The 21,592-nt window shown below is 44.8% G+C and overlaps 1 protein-coding gene across 10 annotated transcripts in view; it reads left to right on the top strand.

Moving 5' to 3' along the window:
• Positions 1-1,081: 1,081 nt before the first annotated feature.
• Positions 1,082-21,592, top strand: part of LOC126980959 (protein sidekick-like) — a 180,188-nt gene continuing 159,677 nt past the window's right edge. For 3 of the 10 annotated variants that reach the window (XM_050831441.1, XM_050831438.1, XM_050831437.1), the window contains exon 1: positions 1,082-1,625. In XM_050831441.1, the coding sequence (XP_050687398.1) occupies positions 1,547-1,625 (79 nt within the window). In that variant the 5' untranslated portion in view covers positions 1,082-1,546. The remainder of the gene's footprint in view (positions 1,626-21,592) is intronic. The other 7 variants (XM_050831445.1, XM_050831443.1, XM_050831439.1 and 4 more) reach the window with 4 other exon arrangements.

Raw genomic sequence — 21,592 nt, 5'->3', positions numbered from 1 at the left:
TGACTCAGTCGGTCCCACGTAACGCATTTGAAGGCAAAGTGACGTCATTGTGTGAATCCGACGATATTTTCGCGGGAAGTGACCAGACTTCTTATAATTAGATTTTGGGCTCAATATTGTACTTCACCTTCACGTAGTACCATACTGTCATGGAATTTGTATGTAGTAAATAATAAGACGTGTTGGATATGTGTCCACATGATAAATATAGCTAGTATATATGTGCCCACACACAAAAAAGTGTTTGTATAATGTATTGTAAGTAATTTATGGTAATATAGTTATCCATGTAGAGATGGTAAGTATATAAACAAGTGTCACTGAAGATGTCTCAACAGTTTTAAACCTAAGAAAATAATTTTATTAGCTCTCGCAGTATTGAGTTATGCTTATTGCTGTACTGTACATAATAATGTGTACCTTTGCAAGCAACACATATATGAAAATATCGTATGCATATCTTCACACATCGTTGATGGCAAAATTATTGCATTTTATGATCATTGTCGCACATCTGACAACGCTGGCGGACGCCTGCAGGTAAGCTTCTGTGAAGTGTTGGGCGTACGATGCTGTGTTCTTTGTTTTATGTTTGACTTTGATACAGCTTATAATTAACCATTTTGCTACAAAAATATTTTATTAGAGAAATAACAGAAACATTCGAGATCTCCAGCCCCAGAAATAATTTCGTATGAGCTAAGATATCGACATAGGTTTTACTATGAAGCTATATTTTACGCCATCTTTGTATGTCCTCAATTATAATATAGGCAGAGAATGTTAGGAACGGATATTTTCAATATGCAAGTCACTCTATTTAATATTGATGGTTCAAAAAATGCTGACGTGTATGCTATACCTAAGTAATATTAGTATGACTACCTAGCCTACTGCTCTTATTGTGCCTTAATATTGTGTTGACATTTTGACTCATGTAGGCTCAAGTGCGGTTAAAAAATGTAACTAAATGCTTGCCTTCTGTCTATGGAGCCTATCTATAAGTTATAGCAACGTGAGAGTATAAAGATGGCGCTTCAGCAGCTAGAATTTTGCTTGTCTCCATTGCTTTAGCGGAGCGGCGAGCGGCTCGGCGGCGGCGACCCCCGGCAACCCGCGGCGGCGGCCCAAGGGACTCGCTGCCTCGCCTCGCTCGCAGCAGCCAGCCACATCCAGTTGACCTCTACACGCCGCGGAGGCTGGTGTATTGTTGTCCCTAGTGCCAAGTTCTTCACACTGGATTTTGTTGCCCCATCATGGTTTTCTCATAATTACTAATTATGAAACATGTTCACAAGCTCTTGATATTTGCCAACAGTAACTGTTTGACTGTGAAAGACGGGTGCGAAAAGTTGAGTGCGAGTGCTATATAAAACTCAGGTGAGGCGAGTCAGGCCAGGTGGACGCAGGGCAGGCTGGGAAGGGCCCACCCTTGTGCCTGGACGCTGCCTCTGTGCTGCTCTGTTCTCTGGGCCAGCCGTGCTGTGCGTTCCGCCCAAACCAGGCAGCGAGGCTTGAAATAGTGTGGAGGCGTGGAGCCGCCGCCATGAGGGGCCTCACCTCCGCCTGCTGCAGCTTGGCCCTGCTGGGGCTGCTGGCTGCCATGCCCGCCGCCTCTGCTCAAGGCAAGTAGCGTCACACAGGGCCTTGGCGTCACATGGACCAATCTCTCCTCATGTTCGTCTCCCCATACAGTACTTCCCGGCGCTCTTTCCTGCTTCAAAACAAAGTGTGCGCGTTAAACTCACTGCATTGTTCCGTCATGTTGGTAGCGCGCAAGTTTAACACGGGGAGGCAGCCCGTCTGCAGCCTCTGCGAGTTTGGTCTGGGGCAGCAGCTATACAATTGGAAGTGAACCCTGATCTATATTAAATATTTCATGTTCATGTTGTAACGAATGTAAATAAGATTAGTTGGATTATATATCACTTTCACTGCCAAGTTTACTACTGCAAACCGTCGCTTCCCATGCACGTGAATTGTAGTAACGTCTGAACTCGACAGTGATGGTAACCGAAGTATTTTATTATATCTGTTTACATATTCTGCATATTTCACTTTAGTCTTGAAATAAACACTGCCAAACCAACTTTCTTTAAATAATGTGGATATACATAGCAGGTCAGTGTTCCATAGGTGTGCTGATAACTAATATAAATAATGATTATAAGGTTATCATTGAGCAGTGGCATCTCAGAGCATAATGCAAAAATGATGTATATGTATTGCATTGATAAGGTGGACCGCATGAAATGATCATATAAATATATTTATAGCAATTCTTGTGGCTGAGGGCGTGGGTTGCAGGTACATTAATCTTTAACTGTTTTCTTAATTTTAAATACCATGTGGAGCGATAGTGTGAATTTATCTAGTTAGATTCAAGTTCGATTTGTAAATTAGTTCAGAAGGAAAGAATATTTTTACCAAAATAAAAACTTATTTTTAACTATATCGAACTTTTCTCAGCACTTTTTCAAAATTCTTGGAAAATGCTGGAAGACTGGTGCCATACAGGATGGAGTACACTAAAATCAGAGTTGGAGAACGTTGGGGAAGATCATTGGCTAGCATTGGACAAGCATTGTCTGAAAATGACGTGTATTGGGCGTTAAAATAATATGGTAGAGAGTGGCGGCGGTGGATTTGAGGGGAGGGGAGGAATGGGGGTTATTTTAAAACCGTTGTTAGATTAGGGGAGAGGGTGAAAAGAGGGGGGAAAGGGAGAGGAGGGGTGAAGGGGAGCTTCACTGGCACTATGGTATAACCGTCACCCGTGCCTGCCCTGTTTCCCCCTACCCCCCAAACCTCCAGCCGTGTTAGAAATCCTTTTTCTCTGATCTTTAATTTGTTTAATCAATATCTTCTTTCATTGTCAATGGAGCGATGTAGTGTGACTTTATTGCTTTTCGCTTGGATTGTCCCTTGTAGTTACCTACCCCCATAAAGAAAAAAAATCAAGCTCCTATTTACTTTTCTTCGCAGAGCCCTTACGCAGCATCTCCTTTTTACCTCCCTCACTTTGTGCCGTTTCGTGGTTGTCGTTCCTTCCTTTCCTCTCCCTCCCTTTTCCCTCTCCCCTTTTACGTCCAGCGGTTCAAAGGGACCACTATTTTGGCTCAAGATGTTGCTGCTCCCTTAATTGTCCTCTTCCTGCTACACGCCACTCTGATGGCCACCCATCTGGTTCGCTTCCTGGTGACTGTGTTGGGACTCGCCTGGTTGACAGCTTTCAGTTTATTCTACTTACCTCGGGCTTGAGGCGGAATGTAGGGAGGTCCGTGTTAACATTTGAAGAAGAGTGAAAAGAGGGACTGAAAGCAGATACGCCTAAACCGGTGTGTTGACGGGAGGGTACTTGCTGTCGACGTTTGATTGGCTGGGTGACCATTGAAGGCAGACGGATTGGTTACCTGATTGGTGATGGTGTTCGTTGGATTGATTCCCTACCTGGTGAGTGTTATCTGTCTGATTGACTTGCCTGCTCTTTAATGCTGACATTGTGTGTGAGCCGCCTATATGACGCCGGCGAGTGCTGATTGACCCGGTGAGCAACTGTTTGACTAAGCTTTGGCAAACGTGATTGAAAAGGGAAGGTTAGAGTGGCGTAGCTAGGTGCTTCGCCGCCCGGGGCGGACTTTCAACTTGTCACCCCCCCCTCCCCCCACCCAATCCCTCGACCCTGAGTCTGACTGGATGGACTGAGAAACCCCGTTTATATACAGCTTCCTAGTACCCAGTACGGTACGGTACGGATTTTTTTAACCGTACTCCCTACCGGAAAAAAATACCAAACCGTAATTTCGTACCGTACCTCCAGCTATTTTTCCGTACCGTACAGTACGGTAAAAATACCGTTCCGTAATTCCGTACCACTATCGTACCGTCAGGAAAATATATATACATACATAAAAAAAATATTTGTGGAAAAATATATAATTAAGGTATATACGTCAATAAATTCGAAAAGGCACATTTACAAAGTGATTATACATGTACCAGGCCTCCTAAATATAGCCTACCGGGCGCTATTAGGCAAGAAAGTAAAAAAAAAAAAAAATATTAAGGATGATCACTTGTTTTAAGCCTGTGGTACGGTACGGTACGGTTCGGAATTATGCTAAATTTTCCGTACCTATATCATACCATACCGTACATAGGAAAAATATCGCACCGGTACTGTATTTCCGTACCGTACTTTTTATCAAAATTTCAACTGTACCGTACCGTACCGTAGTGCCAACCTTGTCTCTGGGTACGGCTGAAACCTCACAGCCACATACATTCGGGAGGGAAGAGGGAAGGAAAGGCTTTGATAGTAATCGCTGTATTTCTTCTAATTGTTGCTATTTTCCGGACATGATCGTCGTCCACGCGCCTTGACTGCTTAACCGCGAGCAAGTTAGGCAAGTATGACGGTGTAGTAACCCTCCCATCCTTGCCCCTCGCCACCCGGAAACATGCACAAAGCTACAATATGTAATCTAGAGAGTCCACGTCTTGCCATCGCCTTTAGGAACTGAATGAAGAGTGTCAGCTTATCATGTCGCGGGTTACAAATGTCGGGAATCGTAATGTGAACAATAGGAGAGAAGGCTGATACTGGTGGTAGCTTTACTAACGCCGCTAAGAAAAGCAGGTTGATGCAGAAGTGTACTGTAGGGACGCAGCTGGCTGAGAACGGAGAGGCAGTGGTGTGACTGCATTTGTGGCTGGGGGCTGGAAGGGGACTATTGTGTGGAGTGTTGGATTTGTGGTGCTGGGTCGCGGGGACGTGCTAGTAGCTTCTGGATTGTTGAGCCTTGGGAGAGTGTTGTTGCCGACTGGGGCTGGATTGCTGGTGGTGTGAATAGGGCCTTGATGGGTGGTGCCGTGGACGTCTGGATTATTGCTGGGGACGGTGTGTGTGTGTGTGTGTGTGAGAGAGAGAGAGAGAGAGAGAGAGAGAGAGAGAACAATGACCTATAGATTAACACACACACACACACACACACACACACACAGGTTTATGGCAAGGCAGGCAAGGGTGTGTGGCAATGATGAGAGAATGTGCCGAAGAATGGAGGCTGGCAATGATGTGTCCTTGAGAGGGCCGAGGTGACGCCTTCCAAGTCATTGTCCGGTCTTTTTCACTTCCCAGTATATTTATTCTGTCTATATATCATCTCTCTATCTCATTTCCTTCATATTTTCTTTACCCGCCATGTGTGTGTGTGTTTGTCGTTCTCCCGATCTTCAAGCTTCTCAGGTATTTGAGCGGGCAACCTCGTAATGAGCCCTAAGTTTTTTGTTGCCTGCCCTTCCATGTTTCTTGTCTTACTCGTCCTCGTCCTTCTTGTTTTCGCCCTCCTCCTCCTCCTTGTCTCCGTCCTTCTCCTCCTCCTCTGTTTTTAACTTTTTTTCCCTTTTCCTCCTTCAACGCCACTACATCTTTTTATCCTCCTCTTCCCCCTCTTCCTCCTTTTTCTTTTACTTTCTCCCCCCCTTTTCCTCTTATAACTGGAACGGTTTAGTCTTCGCAGACTCACGGCTGTATTAATACTTTTCCGTAAGTTCAGTAGTGATTATACAATTCGTACAGTGGTTATGAGCGTCGTGATTGCCAAATTTGGTATTTGCATCAGCCTCACGAACATGGCGCAGCCTTTAAAATAACAACATTAAATACAGGCTTACTTTGGTTCATACATACAAATTCACTAATTTTGCAGCGGGAATAAGATGAGAGTTGGAAAATCTTTTCATTACAAGGCTCCTGGCACGAAAGCACTGCTAAAATAAAACAAATGGGCCGCCGAATAGAATCTGCTGATATCGCAACATTTAGGAGTACCTGCTTTAGGTGTATCAATCTCGTCTTTGACGAAATTTTAACCAAGGTGTAAATTAAGTATACATGTCATCTCAGCAACAGGCCCTGTCACCAAGATGAGCGACCGTGTGCGGCTAAACCCTCGATGATCATATAAAAAAATTCTGTCAACCAAATGACCTTTCAGCCCCGCTCCCTTAATCTCACGAAAGCTGCTGCCCTTTTTAGCCCACATCGCCCCCTGTGTTGACCCGCACCAGCCTTACATCAAGGCTATCTAGATGGCCTTGCTTACATCTGCGCAATTTTCAAACTGCATGCCAGCACCCGCCACACACTGCGGGCGCCCACGGGGCCCGCGGGCTTGTCGGCGCAGACAGCTTTGCCGTGACCTGGCCCCCTTGCACCGTGCCACCGGCGGTGCGTCCCGCTGGGTCGATACTTCATGGGAAAATGACGGATAATTGATGTAATGAATCCAATGAACCGTTATTGCAGTAAAATGCTGCTCGAGTCGAAGAAACACACGCGAAGCAAACATCTGAGGCAAAATAATGGATAATCGTCAGTGCAGCTACACGGCTGGCGACTGTAAATTTTTTAAAAGTGGTGAGTAGATTATGAACATATGCATTTACCTTACACTTGGGAAAAATTACGGCAAACAGACGGAAAGCGATTAGCAACTGCATTGCTTCAGAGCGCGGAGAGAGAGAGAGAGAGAGAGAGAGAGAGAGAGAGAGAGAGAGAGAGAGAGAGACGACACTACCGCGACTCCTGGAGGTGGTGCAGACCGCCCCTCCTCCACGCTGACCGCACACCGCTATACTCCCCCCTGTAGGGAGTAGGGTGTGTGATGTGACCCGACCAGCCACCAGGGTGGCCCTGACACTCCCCCCAGCGGCGGGCCGTTGCCCGCTCATCGGCATATATGTACTCATTTACAATATGTAAGATGTAAAAATAAAGAAAGAAAAAAAGAGAAGGGGGGGTTATTTTTTAACATATTGTTAATGACCTACAAACCGCAACATCTTGGGTTCGTTGTAAGGATGTATTTCAGTATATAAAAGCTCTTTCTTTCCTTTTTCCGTTATTCCTTTTTCCTTCTATCTCCTTCCTCTCTTTGTCTTCCTATCTTTCGTCTCTCTTTCCTACTACCCTTTCTTCCTTCCTCCCTTCCTAGCTCCCTTTTGTCCTTCACTCTCTTTCCACCCTTCCACTCACTCTTCCATCCCATATCCCTTTCGTATTTCCTTCCTTCCCTCCCTTTCCACCTTTCCACTCACTACCTCTTTGTCCTTCTCCCTTCCCTTCCTCTTTCCCATCTCTCCATGAAATCCATCCATCTTTCCTTACTTCCTTTCTTCATAATGAAAGGTTTTTCTTTTCTTTCCTTTTTACTTTTAACCTTCTCAATTTTTCTTTATTTCTTTCAAGTTTTGTTTGTTCAGTTCCCTTTTTCTTTTCCTCCCAGCTCTATATTCACTTTTTTTCACGGCCTGCATGTTTCATATCCTTTTTTTTAACTTTATCCTCTCTCTCTCTCTCTCTCTCTCTCTCTCTCTCTCTCTCTCTCTCTCTCTCTCTCTCGTTCCCTCCACACCTTTTGTTTCCTTTCCTTTAAGACCCCCTACAAGCCTTACCATTTGTCTCATGACCTTGACCCTTGACCCCTCGTTTCCTGCCCTTCAGCTTTTGTTTCCACCTCCCTCATCCTCTCCTCGTCCCTTCCCCTCGTCCTCTCTCCTCGTCCTTTCTTGTTCAGTGACGCCTTTCTTTGTTTCCTTTACCCATAGGTCAGTGTCACTCCCATCCTTCTTTCCATCTTTCACCTTCCATTCTTCCCTTCTGATTCCTTTTCCCCTTGTTTTTTTTTTGTTCCTCCATAGCGTTCATGAATTCAATACCTTTCATCTTTCATCCTTTTGTTTTTCATCATTCTCTCTTTTTCCACTTTTCTCACCTTCACTTACACCAATCTTTGCCTATCACTTCCTCCTCTTTTTTGTTTGTCTTTATCATCTTTCCTTCGCTTTAATTTTGTCCTATAGTTCTTCATCCTACGTTCTTCTTTCTCCTTTTCCCCCCACCTTTTGCACTTTTCTATCTTCTATTTTTTCGTTACATCGCCAAATGCTTTTACTTTGATTTTTACATTCTTCACTTCACTGCCACTACTGCCCCTGTTGTTCTCACCAGTCACCACTACCGCCCCCATACCCGTACAGTATTAGCGGTAGAAGTGGTCGTCGGGAGAACAATCATGACCGTTAACACATTTTTTACTTTTCGTCATTTTTGCTGTCAGGGAAGAGCTTCTATTTCTTGATTTTATTTTCTCGCGTGACCTTGAAGAGGGGACCCGTTCAACCTCACAAGGGGAAATAAGAAGGTTAAACAAGAAGAAAATAAGAGGGGAGGGAAAGGAAGGTGAAGATGGAAAGAGGAAATTGTGGAGATGGGGGATTTGTTTATATCGTGCATAAGAATGATGATGATGGTGATGAGGAGGAGGAAGCGACGTGGGAGTGGATGTGTTACGTATGTAGGATGACTGAACAGGCAGCGAGGTATGAAACGATAGGGAGGTTCTGTTATTCTATGTAGTTAGTTTATTTCCTTTAATCTATTCACACATTGCTTCACAGGATCATAAAGAGCAAGTAGGGTGAGGTGAGGGATATAAGGACGCCCTATATGGTTGTGACGGGGAGTTTTGAAAGGAAATGTGCCAAGTATGGTCGGGGTGGGTGCGAACTGCGAAGGGAGAGTGGGGAGGGGAGTGTGACAGGGCGTAGGTGGTGGCGGTATGTTGGTGTGGGTGGACGTGGAGGTGCAGGGGTGGCGGCGTGTGTGTGTGTGTGTGTGTGTGTGTGTGTGTGTGTGTGTGTGTCAGTTCACACATAACTGCTTTTCTGTGGTGATAGGGAGGGGGAGAGGATTAAATGTGAACACAAATCTTCCTCTATCCTGTGCTTGCTTACCTGAGGCCGGTAGAGAACATAACACAAGGAGTCTGCAAGAGGCCGTAGGCCTATACAAGACCACTCCTGTAAACTTACCCCACCTAACCTCACCATCCATGAATTTATCTTATCCTTAATGAATGTATCTATCGTATTGGCACTCACAACATGACTGCCAAACCTCTTCAACTCATCCACGACTCTGATGATGAACCAGTTCTTCCCATGTCCTTGTTGAATCCAACGACCAACTTAAACCCATTGCTGCGTGTCTAACCCGGCTGTCTTACCACCAACACCTTACTAACATCACCCTTATTATCCGTCTCCGTGGTCTAGTGGTCAGTGTGTCTGGCTTCTACTCCGCGGGCCCGGGTTCGAATCCCGGCCCGGGCAATCGGCGTGCAGCTCACCCAGCTGTTCATCCTCCCTTTCGGGCTGGTCGATGCATGGGTCACCAGGGGAAACCTAGGGAAGGTAAACTGTGGTAACCCGGATGTCTCACTGGCCCTGTGTTTATCCAGCTGATGATATCGACCATCCCCCCTCGTTTCTCCGTATGTCTGGAGGCGGCATGGAAAAAAAAGAAAAAAAAAAAAAAGTATTCAAAGATGACATAGTTAACTCGGGATGCACGCTGCACGGACACTGTATCTGACGCCTTGGTGGATGATTGATGCATCCCATCCTAACGTAACCTCAGATTAAAATGTAATGTGTATCTGTTTATTTACGTAACCTGTTCTAATCTCATCGTCTTGGGCTTACATCAGTCCAAAGCCAGTTGAATTCGTTACTAACTTGATCGCGCATGTCCATACATTGTTTAACATGGCATGGTGAAACTTAAAACTTTACATGCTCTAATATTGTGGATCAGAATCAGAAGAATAAAAAAAAGACAAATAAAATAACACATTGAAACGCCAAACCATCCTAATCTGACTTCACTCCACACGATCTTTTGAAAGGTGGGAAGATGAAGAGGTTGGAGGGGTGGGAGGGAGGAGGACGGCGCTGCCAGGCATTCAAGTGTAAACAGATTCAACAGGGAAATAATGCCATTTTGAGGCCGTCACGCGAGCATTCCTTTTCCTTCGGAATAGTGCCGCATGAAAGATGTGTGTGTGTGTGTGTGTGTGTGTGTGTGTGTGTGCTCGTGAATGGGTGAATAGGTGTCAACTGTGAGTAAAGCTGGAATTGCAAGCAAGAGTTATTTTCAAGCGAGTCGAGTAGGACTTGGGAGGAGAGGAAGCAGTGAGGAGGGTCTGAGGGGTGCTGGGAGGAAGACCAGGCTGTTGGGGGCAAGGGATCGGCAAGGCGCTGCCGGAGTGGCAGAGGAATGCAGAGTGTCGGGTAAAAGCTGTGAATGCGAGGCGAGCGCTGGGTTGGTATCAGACGTTCAGGCGCACAGGAAGGATCAAAGGTTGTCAGGTATGCATGTAAGGTGAGCAAAGTTGTTTATGAAAGTCTGAGGATTGGATTTCTGCTGTTTGTCCCTCTTTTTTTTTTTTTTTTTTCTTTTTTTTTTTTCTTCATTTTCTGTCCCGTTTATAGAAGGGATTTTTTTTTTCTCAACATAATTGGCAGCCGTGTTATACGCTTACAGGCCGTTATTTGTTAATCCTTGATATTCCTGTCATTCTCATCTTTCAGAACATTCCACTATTTCCCACACAAAATAGGCGGCTTATACGAACCAATTTGTTATTTTGAAGGATTTTACGGAAAGATTTAACAAGTCCTTGTCTGATCGATATGAGTCTTATTTATACTTCTGTTCTAAATTAAGAATATTTTATTGTTTCTTAGTCTTCACTTGTGTTATCTACCTTTAATGTATTTCGAGTGTTTTGCGCTGCTTTGTTTCCTATACAGTTTGTTTTCTCTTTTTTCATATCCTCCTCATCCTGTATCTTTGTCATACTTTTGCAACAGTCCCGTGCCGTTCCCTGTCACGTCTGTTTGTCTTCAGTAGTGCCGCGCCTTTCCCCAATCTTGTGAAAAGTCTCCTGTATGTTGGTTAAACTTCCCGTCTCTTTTCCTTTGTCTTCAGTGATTGCACCTTTTGCGCGTGTTTACTTCCACATATTTTGGCGATGCACTTACTTTTTACCGTGTTGGCTCCTCGCTTCCTTGTTGACGTCCGACGACAAGGTGCAGTACATGCTGGGGATAAGCTGGCTGAGGACGGCACCAGATAAAACGTTAGCGTTAAGAATAATGGTTTTGTGTTGTTTGGCAGCGAGGATGGCGGTGGTACACAAATTAGGGAGGTGGGAGGGTGGATTAATCTTCATTCTTTTAACCATATTTTGTTTCATCTTCGTGATAACGGTGCTGCTAGTCGTGTGTTGAGGAATGTTCTTCATACTTTTGTTATTGCGATACAGTCATATTTTAAGCATTACCCTCACGGGCCATTTGCTTGTCTTGGCAGTATGCTAAGAATGTGTTTCTCCCTGCGATTGTTGTTTAGGTAGGTATTTAATTGTACAATGGCGACCCAGTGAGTACTCTTCTTCCTATTTTCTTCTAATTATTCTTATTCTTATTCTTCTTATTTTTTATCATCATTATCATTATAAGAGACGAAACAGGCAGAGAGGGAGGAGTGCGAACATATAAGCTGACTGTTTAGCATCCCCCAAACACCTGAGACCGAGAAAGAGAAAATGAGAGGAATGAGAGGAGAAAGAACGACAGAATCTAATAGACTCTAAAAATGGAGGGACAGAGTGGTAGGGTAATAATGGTCGTATTATAAAACATTTCGCCGCCCAAGCACACATATTTGACAAGGCTTTCGTAGGAGTTGTGGGCATTTCCAGGAGTAGTTTGATGACCCTGGTGGTAGATTGACCCTTCTTCTGTACCGTGAACCCGAAGAAACACCCATTAGAACCCGATTGACCCCCTCTTTGACCTTTAGAAATAGCTGATGTGAGAAGCGAGAGTCTTACAATTCCGACCTAAATATCTTCAAATACACAACAAACAAAGAAAATCACAAGTTTGTCCTGGAACGCGACCCTGGTGTAGAGGAAGGATGTGAGGAGACTTAAGTGTTGGTAGGTGTTTTCTTCCTTCCTCCTCTCGGCATTTTTATCCCAAATTAGATGGGACCGCCGTTGTGTATGAGCCTGCTCCACTGTGATCTTCTTCTGCACCCCTTGTTCAGTGATGTTTATGTCTCTTATGTCTTTCATTACACAAGTCATCCTCTTCTACGGTCCCCTTCCACTCTTCTTTTTCATCTCCCTTTTCTCTCTTCTCCTGTACTTCCATCCTCGTTACTTCTGTTCTTTCTTTTCTCTTCTGTACTGCCATCCTCGTTACTTCTGTCCTTTCCTTTCTCTTCTTCTGTACTTCCATCCTTGTTACTTCTGTCCTCCTTTCTTTTCTCTTCTCCTGTGCTTCCATCCTCGTCACTTCTCGCATCTCTCATCATCACGTGTCCATACCATCTCCGCCTTGCTTTTTTTAGGTTTCTTCGATGCTTCCGTAATGCACTATGTTGGCAGGTGCACCGAATGATGTATGTCTTGGTGGTGTACTATAGCGATGCTGTGGTGGTGGTGGGGGTTAAGAATGGTGATGAGGGTGGTGGTGATGATGGTCGGAAGCTGCAGTGGTTGGGATATTAATAGGAACCTGGAGTTAATGAGGGTGGTGTGGGGGGTATAATCTAGCGTGGTGTTGATAAGGGTGATGGCGGTGAAGGCACTTGTGGTGGAATTGACAATAGTAAGGTCTAGTCACTCTAATCCGACGTTTAAAAAATCAGACATATTTGTAATTGTGAGCGTGGTGGCGTTATGGCGGTGGTATGCATGTGCGCGGCGTGGTGTGTTGCGGGGTAGGTACAATTTGAAAGTGTATCGCCGGAAGTCCTGTGTGTCAGTTTGTCCCCATGCTGCTGCTACATGAGGGAACACGAAACAGATGTCTGCCCCTCCCCCCCACTCCCCCCCCCCTCTCTCTCTCTCACACACACACACACACACACACACACACACACAGGGATGAGTTGCGTAGGTGACGGTGATGGTGAATGCAATACGGTTGGTGCAAGTGAATGTATGTAAATGTAGTTACAGGAAGTCGGTGGGTAGGCGGTAGCAGCTGCACTCTGTGAACTGTAACGGCTATGCATTGCCAGATGAAAGCTTTGGTGATGATTGTGGCGAGGGTGACGTTAATGGCTGTGATCATGGTTGTAAGTAGTAGTAATTAAAAAGAGCTGTAGTAGTAGTAGTAGTAGTTGTAGTAGAGGCAGCAGCATTAGAAATATATGGAGTAGTGGTAAATCTGGTGGCGGTATTAGTAGTAGTAAGAGGAAGAGGAGAAGGAGAAAAAGGGTAGGAAGAGGAGGGGCACGCGCGGTGTATCGTTACCCGTCAATTATTTTTGTTTATCCACCATAAAATCTCGTTTAGTCGGAAGGCTTGTTGGGTCGCTCGTTCGTGCCAGCGATTCAGGTTAATGTGAAAGCCCTCTCCACCCAAAAAATAGAGGAGCATTTGTCCAACTGGAGGGTTATGCATTGTAGAGGCAGCGTTTTCCTGTCCTCCTATTTTCCGTTTTGGCTGCGTCCATCACTCGGCGACCATAGCCCCGGTTATCCGGACTCTCTGGGTGTAAGCGCACAGATCCTCACCCAGCTTGATTGGATTACCTCATACCGAGACACGTTTTCTTTAACTGGCTCAATCATTCGCGTATCTCTTTCCTTTTCCACTGCATTGTTCTGTTGCAAGATTTTGGCTGTAAGCTCTTTGAAATTGGCCGTGGCATCACGTACTGTATGTGTATTTAGTTTTACACATACTATTTCCATATTAAAATGTACGATACTGTGGTCATCTGGGTTACCTCATACCGAGACAATTTTTTAAGTGACTCATTCATTCGTGTATCTCTCTCTCTCCTTTTCCGCTGCATTTTCTGTTGCAAGATTTCAGCTGTAAACTCTCTGTATATATCATTGGAAATAGCTTGCCTTATGTGCTTTTATATTAATTTAATTTTACACATACCTACTGCTTTCTATATTGTACTCTGGTCATATGGATTGCTTCATATACTACTACTACTACTACTACTACTACGCCTTTTGGTGGCAGTTTGTATTTATGTTGCTGACTTAATCATGCGTGCTTGTGTCCTTGACTGTTGGCGTCTCATCTTCGTCTGTTTTTTTTTTATATTTTTCTTCCTGGTTTGTATTCTCTCCCTTATGCAAGTTTTATAGCATCTGATTTCTCGTATATACAGTTTTGTTTACTTACTCTTCGTCATGTGTTGAACGCTCTATCCTGTTTTGTCATTGTTTTTTTTTTTCTTTTCCTTTTGTTCCCATTAATTCCTTACACCTCCCTTCCATTGATTCACTTTTGTCCTGCCTCTCCAATACAGTTTCCTTTCCGTCCGGTATCCTTCACCTTCTCATCCTCCTCTTCGTCCTCCTCCTCCTCCTCCTCCTCCTCATCATCATCATATCCTCCTCATCTTCCACTCCTACACGTCTCTGTTTCCCCCTCCTCCTCTTCAACTTCCTCTCCTTCATCCATCTGGTGCATTTTACTTGATTTACACAACTGCAAGTCTTCTCATTTTGTGTTGCTCCATCTGTTGGGGGAAGGAGGAGGAGGAGGAGGAACATAATAACAAGGATGATGATGATGAGGGGGGAGAAGGAACTTAATAACGATGATGATGATGATGATAGGGGGAGGAGGAGCGGTATGTACGACCAAAATAGGATATGGGTACGTAAAGTGAATAAAGTCATTGGTCCGAAAAGTGTAGCAATAAATCGCAAGGATAATGTAAAACGAAGTGAATAGACGATTGCAGAGATAAATTGAGGCAACGAGGACGGAAAATTTGACGTAGCAACAGAGAGAGAGAGAGAGAGAGAGAGAGAGAGAGAGAGAGAGAGAGAGAGAGAGAGAGAGTTAAGGAGAATAAGAAAGTAAGGAATGGAGACTCAATGCCATTATGCCTCTCCCGGCCTTTCTTTCTTCTCTCCCTCCCTCTCTTCCCCTCCCTTTCCCTCCTCTCCATTCAGTTCTCTCCAGGGTTTCAGGCGTCTCATTCCTTCCTTACATCATCTCTAACTTCCGTTCTCTATTGTAACTTTTCTCCATTATCTCCTCCACCACTTCCTCCTCCTCCTCCTCCTCCTCCTCCTCCTTCGGTCTTTGCGGTGCCCTTATAGCTCTCAACAGCTTGGAAGACTAACGCCATATTATTATTATTATTATTATTATTATTATTATTATTATTATTATTATTATTATTATTATTATTATTATTAGTATAAGTATTAGTATATCAAGTTATGTGTCTAGTTTGGCTTTTTGCTTCAATTTTCTTGTGACGAAGTTGGTTAAAAGTGTTGGGTTTCCACAGCGTTGAGTCGACATATTACAAACTCACTCGTAAAAAGTGGTATAATGAAAAATCAACGAAACTAATTAACCACGTCTTGAAAAACGGGTCTAGATAAAAGGATAAGAAAGTACGAGAGTAGGAAGAAGGGAAGTTACAGGAGTAGAGAGAAGGGGAATATCGAGATGACTGATAACATGGAGTTGACATTAACCCTATTAAGTGAATCCGCCCGAGCTGTCATTTTTACGGCCAGGTGTCAGGTGTTGTCAGGTTAGGCTCGGCCAGGCTCGCCCACCCCCATCTTTTGGCCGTAAATTTGACAGTTCGTCGGCTTCACTTCAATGAATGGGAATAGCTGGCCGTGTCGACTCCACCAATTCGAATTACCTCCATGACTAATAATAATGAGTGGGAGGCTTTCATCTTCTATTTTTTGGGGACGGGGAAAGTTAAAACCGTTGGATTTCTACAGTGTTACGTACGTCGACATATTACAAACTCAGTCGTAAAAAAAGTGATTTAGAAAAACAAGACAACCAATTAACCACATCTTGAAAAACGGATAAAAAAGACAGTTCATCCACATTATTGTTACTTAAGACTAATGCGACGTACATCAAATCAGGCGTAAATAGCAATGAGAAGGAGTAAGGGGGGCAGCCGGGTTAGCAAGAAGAGTTGGAGGAAGTAAAGTCAGAGGAGGAGTAGAGAGAGGGTGAATGCCGAGACTAAGGTAAGGATGATCACTGATGACGATGACTGATGATAATGAATAAATGAACTATGGCGTTTAAAAAAGGAGTATATTTTTGTTTTCGTCTCTCTCTCTCTCTCTCTCTCTCTCTCTCTCTCTCTCTCTCTCTATTATTCATGTTCTCTCTTCCCGTTCCTTCCTCTTGGCCCTTTCTTGCCTTCCCGCCTGCAGTCTGCGTTATATATTTTTGAGCCTCCACCATTTTGCTTCCTTCTTCGCATTGTCCTCCCTCCCTCTCCCTTCCCTTTCCTCCCCTTTCTCCTCTCTCCACCGCCGCCTCCGACCTCCCCCCAGACTGTTTATTGCATTTAAATTTTCATCTTCATTTGTTTCAGCTTCTCTTCCCTCCCTCCTCGTCCCCGTCCTCCTCCTCCACCCCAACAATTATTACTACTACTGCTACTTTATGCTACTACTACTACTACTACTACTACTATTTTATTTTTTATTTATTTTTTATTTTTTTACGTCTTGGCCTATTGCGCCGGTAGGCTTCTTCCCGGTGGATCCTGATGGTCGGTCCAAGGCTTCTTCCCGGTGGGGCCTGATGGTCGGCCCAGCCCGATCTGGCGCAGGCGAGTGTTTATAGTGGCGCCATCTTGCATTGGCTCATGCTACCCTCCCGGAGCTCATCTTTAATCTTAGAGTCTAGTGTCCGGGTTGATGGTGGTCTTCTGGACAGCATGTGGGTAGTTTTAAGCCACTCGGCGGCGGCTGAAAAATCCCAGCTTGGTGGCACCGGTCGGGGATTGAACTCGCGTCCTCCTGAACGTGGGGCAGTCTCGCTATCTGTTCAGCCACCGCCTACTACTACTACTACAACCACCATTGTTGCTGCTGGTACCACATGTTTGTTTTCATGCGTGTCGTCATGTGCAGACGCTAAACTACCGTGTAAAGTGGTGTGTGTACTTATGTAGGAGTAGTAATGTACGGCTTAATCGCTGAGAGAGAGAGAGAGAGAGAGAGAGAGAGAGAGAGAGAGAGAGAGAGAGAGAGAGAGACACACACACACACACACACACACACACACACACACACACACACACACACACACACACACACACAGATCTAATCGCTTAATGTAATGGCATGGTAATTTTCACATGATTCCTCAGCAGGTAAGGGTCAAAGAGTGGCTTAGGGGGAGGGGGTATGGTAGGCCTGGGGAGGTGTGACCCTTAGTAAGAGAGGCAGGAATGGGAGAGGATGAGGCAGGGGGTGAATATGCTTAGTGTAAAGGCTTGATAGATGGGCGGCGGAGGAGAGAAGGTCGGAGGAGGGGGAGGAGAGGAGAATTTATTGTATAGTCAAAGGGGGTTAGTTGGGCCGCGGGGAGAGTGAGTCTGAGAAGAGGCTAAATATATGGGGGAGTGACAGCTTGAGAGAGAGAGAGAGAGAGAGAGAGAGAGAGAGAGAGAGAGAGAGAGAGAGAGAGAGAGAGAGAGAGAGAGAGAGAGAGAGAGAGACTTGGCCAAATTGTACTTATGTCGGTGAGGGATGAAGTTAGTTATATAGTGCGTAGTGGTGTAGCTGTCTGGCTGTTGACAGGAGGTGTTGGGTGACTGAGGAACAGGAGCAGAATACAACCACCAGATGACTTTTTCTCCTCTCGCTCCTCGTTCACGACCCCGAAATATGATCACGAATTACACAGACATACATACATGTCGCTTCTGGGAATTACTGACCGACATAACTCACATCTTAAAACCGCGCTGCAGATCTACATTATGATGCTCTCCAGTTCCTTAGTTCCTTGTGTGGCGGAGTGGGCCAGTCGAGGAAGAGGGGATTATGTGTGGTCCCTACCGTGTTGTCAAAGGATATTATGATGTCGATGTGGAGCTTTGACGAAGTTGACTTTAGTCTGGCTTGGCTAAACGTGCGGTTGTGGCGGGGTTCAGCGTAGGGGATCCCCTTGTACAGCATTGTCTCCTAGCCTGCGATGTAGAAATGTTCTAATATAAGTAAAACCATGGCAAATATGATCAGCAAATATGCATACACATTTAATCTTAGTATTATAACGTACGGAAGGGCAAAAATAAGAGGAACGGTGGAAAGAGGATAAAATAAACGCCCGCTATAGCGTTGCGTCCATAAACAAAGGCCATTAAGGGTCATATTGTTAAACATTTAGGCGTCGAAGCACACACATTTGACAAGGCTTTCGTAGGAGTTGTGGGGATTTCCAGGGGTACTAGTTTTATGACCCTGGTGGTAGTCTGACCATGCTTAAGCACCATGAACGTGAAAAAAAGACATGTGAATCGAGTTCATCTCCTTTTCAGCCTTTTGAGGTAGTAGATGTGAGAGGCGGAAGCGTCCGAGATTATCGACCCACAAGGGTAGCCGAAAGAACGGTGAGATTTTGTTTGCGTATTGCCAGATAAGATAAAACTCAAGGGGTGTCCTGGTGACGGCACAATGGATCCAGTGTTCACGCCAAGATAAGAAACACGAAAAAATATATATCAGCAGTTTTTTCTTACGCACAGGTTGAATGAGTTACGATATCTTATTTAAAATGGTTTGTTTTGCATGCATACTTTTCTTGTGGTCTGTTGTTCTTTCTTTCCCTTTTTCGCCCACTCCTACGCTCATGTAGTGTGTGGTCGCGTGGCCGGCGTGGCGTTTGCGGCGGCGGGGTGTGCTAATTCAGGGCGGAGGGATGCACCGTGGGAAGGGAGGGAGGGTGGGTAAGAAATTCGATAGTGTGTTTAAATTGGGAAGAAGAGAAATGGAGAGTGAGGAGAGGCAGCAGGTGTGTGTGTGTGTGTGTGTGTGTGTGTGTGTGTGTGTGTGTGTGCGTGGGGGGCGTGCCCATACCCATCACTTAGGTCGCCTTTCTCTTCCTCACACCTGTGGCCTTCCTTCCGCCCGAGTTTTTTTTTTTACCCAAATCGTGTTTTCTCATGGCTCAGATCTACATTCCTTCCAGTTATATATATATATATATATATATATATATATATATATATATATATATATATATATATATATATATATATATATATATATATATATATATATATATATATATATATATATATATATATATATATATATGTGTGTGTGGTAATTTTGTATTTGCGCCTAGCTTGATTCATTTATGGTCCTCTTTTTCTTCTTTCTTTTCTTTTTATTTTTTTTCTTCTTCTTCTTCTTCTTTTCTTCTTGTTTATTGAGATTTCTTAACTCCATTCCCATCGTTTACTATTATTATTGTTATTATTATTATTTTTGTTTATTGGGATATTTTATTTATTGTTGTTGTTACCGCACTCATTCTTACTTTCTCTACTCGCATTATATTCGTTTCCTTTCAACTCCATATGATAGTAAAGAAAGAAGCACAAAGCCATCTTGCACCTTGTCGTCACGGCTCGGCCAATTACCTTCGACATCAAGTAATGAACCCACCAATTACAAGCAAACACACCGGAGTGACGTTAGGAGGCGGAACCAATCAGAGAAATGGACGTGATGAATGTGCTGGGCCCCTTGACCCCCTCCGTCTCTCCCTGCCTCAATGGATATAGGAACATGCTCGACGCGTGCCTGCTGGATTGTCGAGGTTGTGGTATTGAGTGGGGGGAGGAGGGCGTGGTGGACTATGGCGCACGTTTCATTCTCTCGTCGCTGTGTTCGTGTGGAGGCTTTGTTTCGTAATGAGCTTTGGACGCTGAGGCTCTTGTCTCAGGGGTGAGTTATTATTGCCATACTCTTATTTTGGCTGATGAGAGAATGTGTGTTTGTGTGTGTGTGTGTGTGTGTGTGTGTGTGTGTGTGTTAACTGTTGGCCTTTTATCATCTACCAGTACTCAGTAAACTGAATTTTGGCTATAGATATGTCATGTCAGTTTCTGGTTAACAAATTTCCTCAGAAAATAAAGTTTTAATTTTATAGGCCTTTTTTTATAATTTACATTTTTTTTCAAGTCCAGCACGTATACCTAATTCCTCTTATGTATCTAGAAGGAAGGTGTACGACTTCGTTTACCAAAGGTAATGGGTTGTTAACGAAGGAAGTAAAGTCTAAATAAAACACATTAGCTTAAACTATCACACCAAACTTAGTTGTCTTATGTGTGAAATTCTTAGTTTGAAAGGGAAACTTTTTTTTTAAATTGTAGTCATTGTAAACAAGAGGGTTTGATTCTCTGTGGAAAAATTTGTATTAGCCTACGCTCTACCCCACAATCCGGCCCCTCTGTGGCGTGGGTACGTCTGGAGGTCCTTATGCCACACGTCACTTTTGCATCCGGCGACGCCCTCGCCCCCCTCACTTTTTGCACATGTTACCCCGTAGTTGGTGACACACATCTCACCCCAAACATACTCGTCAGCCATGTATTGAAAGTATTTAGTGCTATTTTTATCCTCTGGGCCGCAGTCCGCTTTAGTTTACTGGTTCTCTCCAAATGTCCCCGGGTAAGCACGCAACATTTAGTAGCACGCACCATTAAGTTAAGGACGTTATTGCACGGACTCCTGAGTGTACCCGTAACGAAAAATAAAGAAGTAAAGATCAAAGAGGCGGCACAGACTCGTGGCTGTGTCCGTTCAGCGCGATGTGAAAGATGAATGGCTCATGAGGGCAATTATTCCTGTCTAGAACAGCCGACCAAAAAAAGGGGACGTGCATGACGCGGGGCGTGGATGAGGCGGCTTTCGCATGACAGGGACCATAGTTTTCTCTCTCTCTCTCTCTCTCTCTCTCTCTCTCTCTCTCTCTCTCTCTCTCTCTCTCTCTCTCTCTCTCTCATCTTCACACACACACACACACACAAAGTGCCTAGAGAACGAGACCCATGCCTCCTTCATTACTCGCCTTGCGTGTGCGTGGATTCCGTGACACCATTTTTCTCGAGTGTCCATTATGAGGCAGATTTAGATTTAGGTTTTGTGCCTCCGTGGTCCAGTGGTTAGCTAACTACTATGTCGGGTCTGGGTTCGAATCCCGGCCTGGGCAGTCGGCGTGCAGCCATCAGGCTCAAAATGCCAATGGGAAGGAGATGAGCACCGCCGCCACGTGCAGCTGTAGCGTATGCTCCCAGCGTTACCTTTATCTTAGGCTTAGGTTTCTACTCAGCCTTTGTGCGTCCCAAACGGGACACCGGAAGAGATGGGCAACGCATCTGTTTCCCGTCGTGACGGGCGGCACGATGCCTCTACAGATCAACTCTACGTATAGGGAATTAAAGTGCCAGGAGCCTGTCTCTCGAGTCACAAAGATTTGCCTGATGGCTGCCCTTGAATAGCAGTAAGGGGCTGGCCTAGTTTGCTAACTCGCTGAATAGGTAGTGGACTGTCTTCTTGCAGGGTGACAGACAAAATTGACTTGGCTTATACCCGTGGTAGCTAAGAGGCTCTACTCCTTTGCCCCTTGTCAACTTCAGCCTCCACCTCTTTTCCCCCTCTCCTCATCGTCACTGAACTCGTTTTCGTTCAGTCATCGTCTCAACCTTTGCTGCCGGCGTGTGATACACAGCCTTTCTGCCGTGATGGAGGGGCAGCAGCGCTTTGGTGCACGTGTTCCCTCAAGGACGCTCTTAATTTTAGAAGTTTAATGCACCGCACTCCCAGCACTGCCATTCTCACATACCTCCCTCTCTGACAGGCACGCCTCCCAAGCTGCCACCCTCCCTGCCT

The sequence above is a fragment of the Eriocheir sinensis genome, chromosome 46, assembly GCF_024679095.1.
Source record: "Eriocheir sinensis breed Jianghai 21 chromosome 46, ASM2467909v1, whole genome shotgun sequence".
NCBI lineage: Eukaryota > Metazoa > Arthropoda > Malacostraca > Decapoda > Varunidae > Eriocheir > Eriocheir sinensis.
Note: the sequence above shows the minus strand (reverse complement) of the source record. Positions and strands in the feature narration are given on the sequence as shown.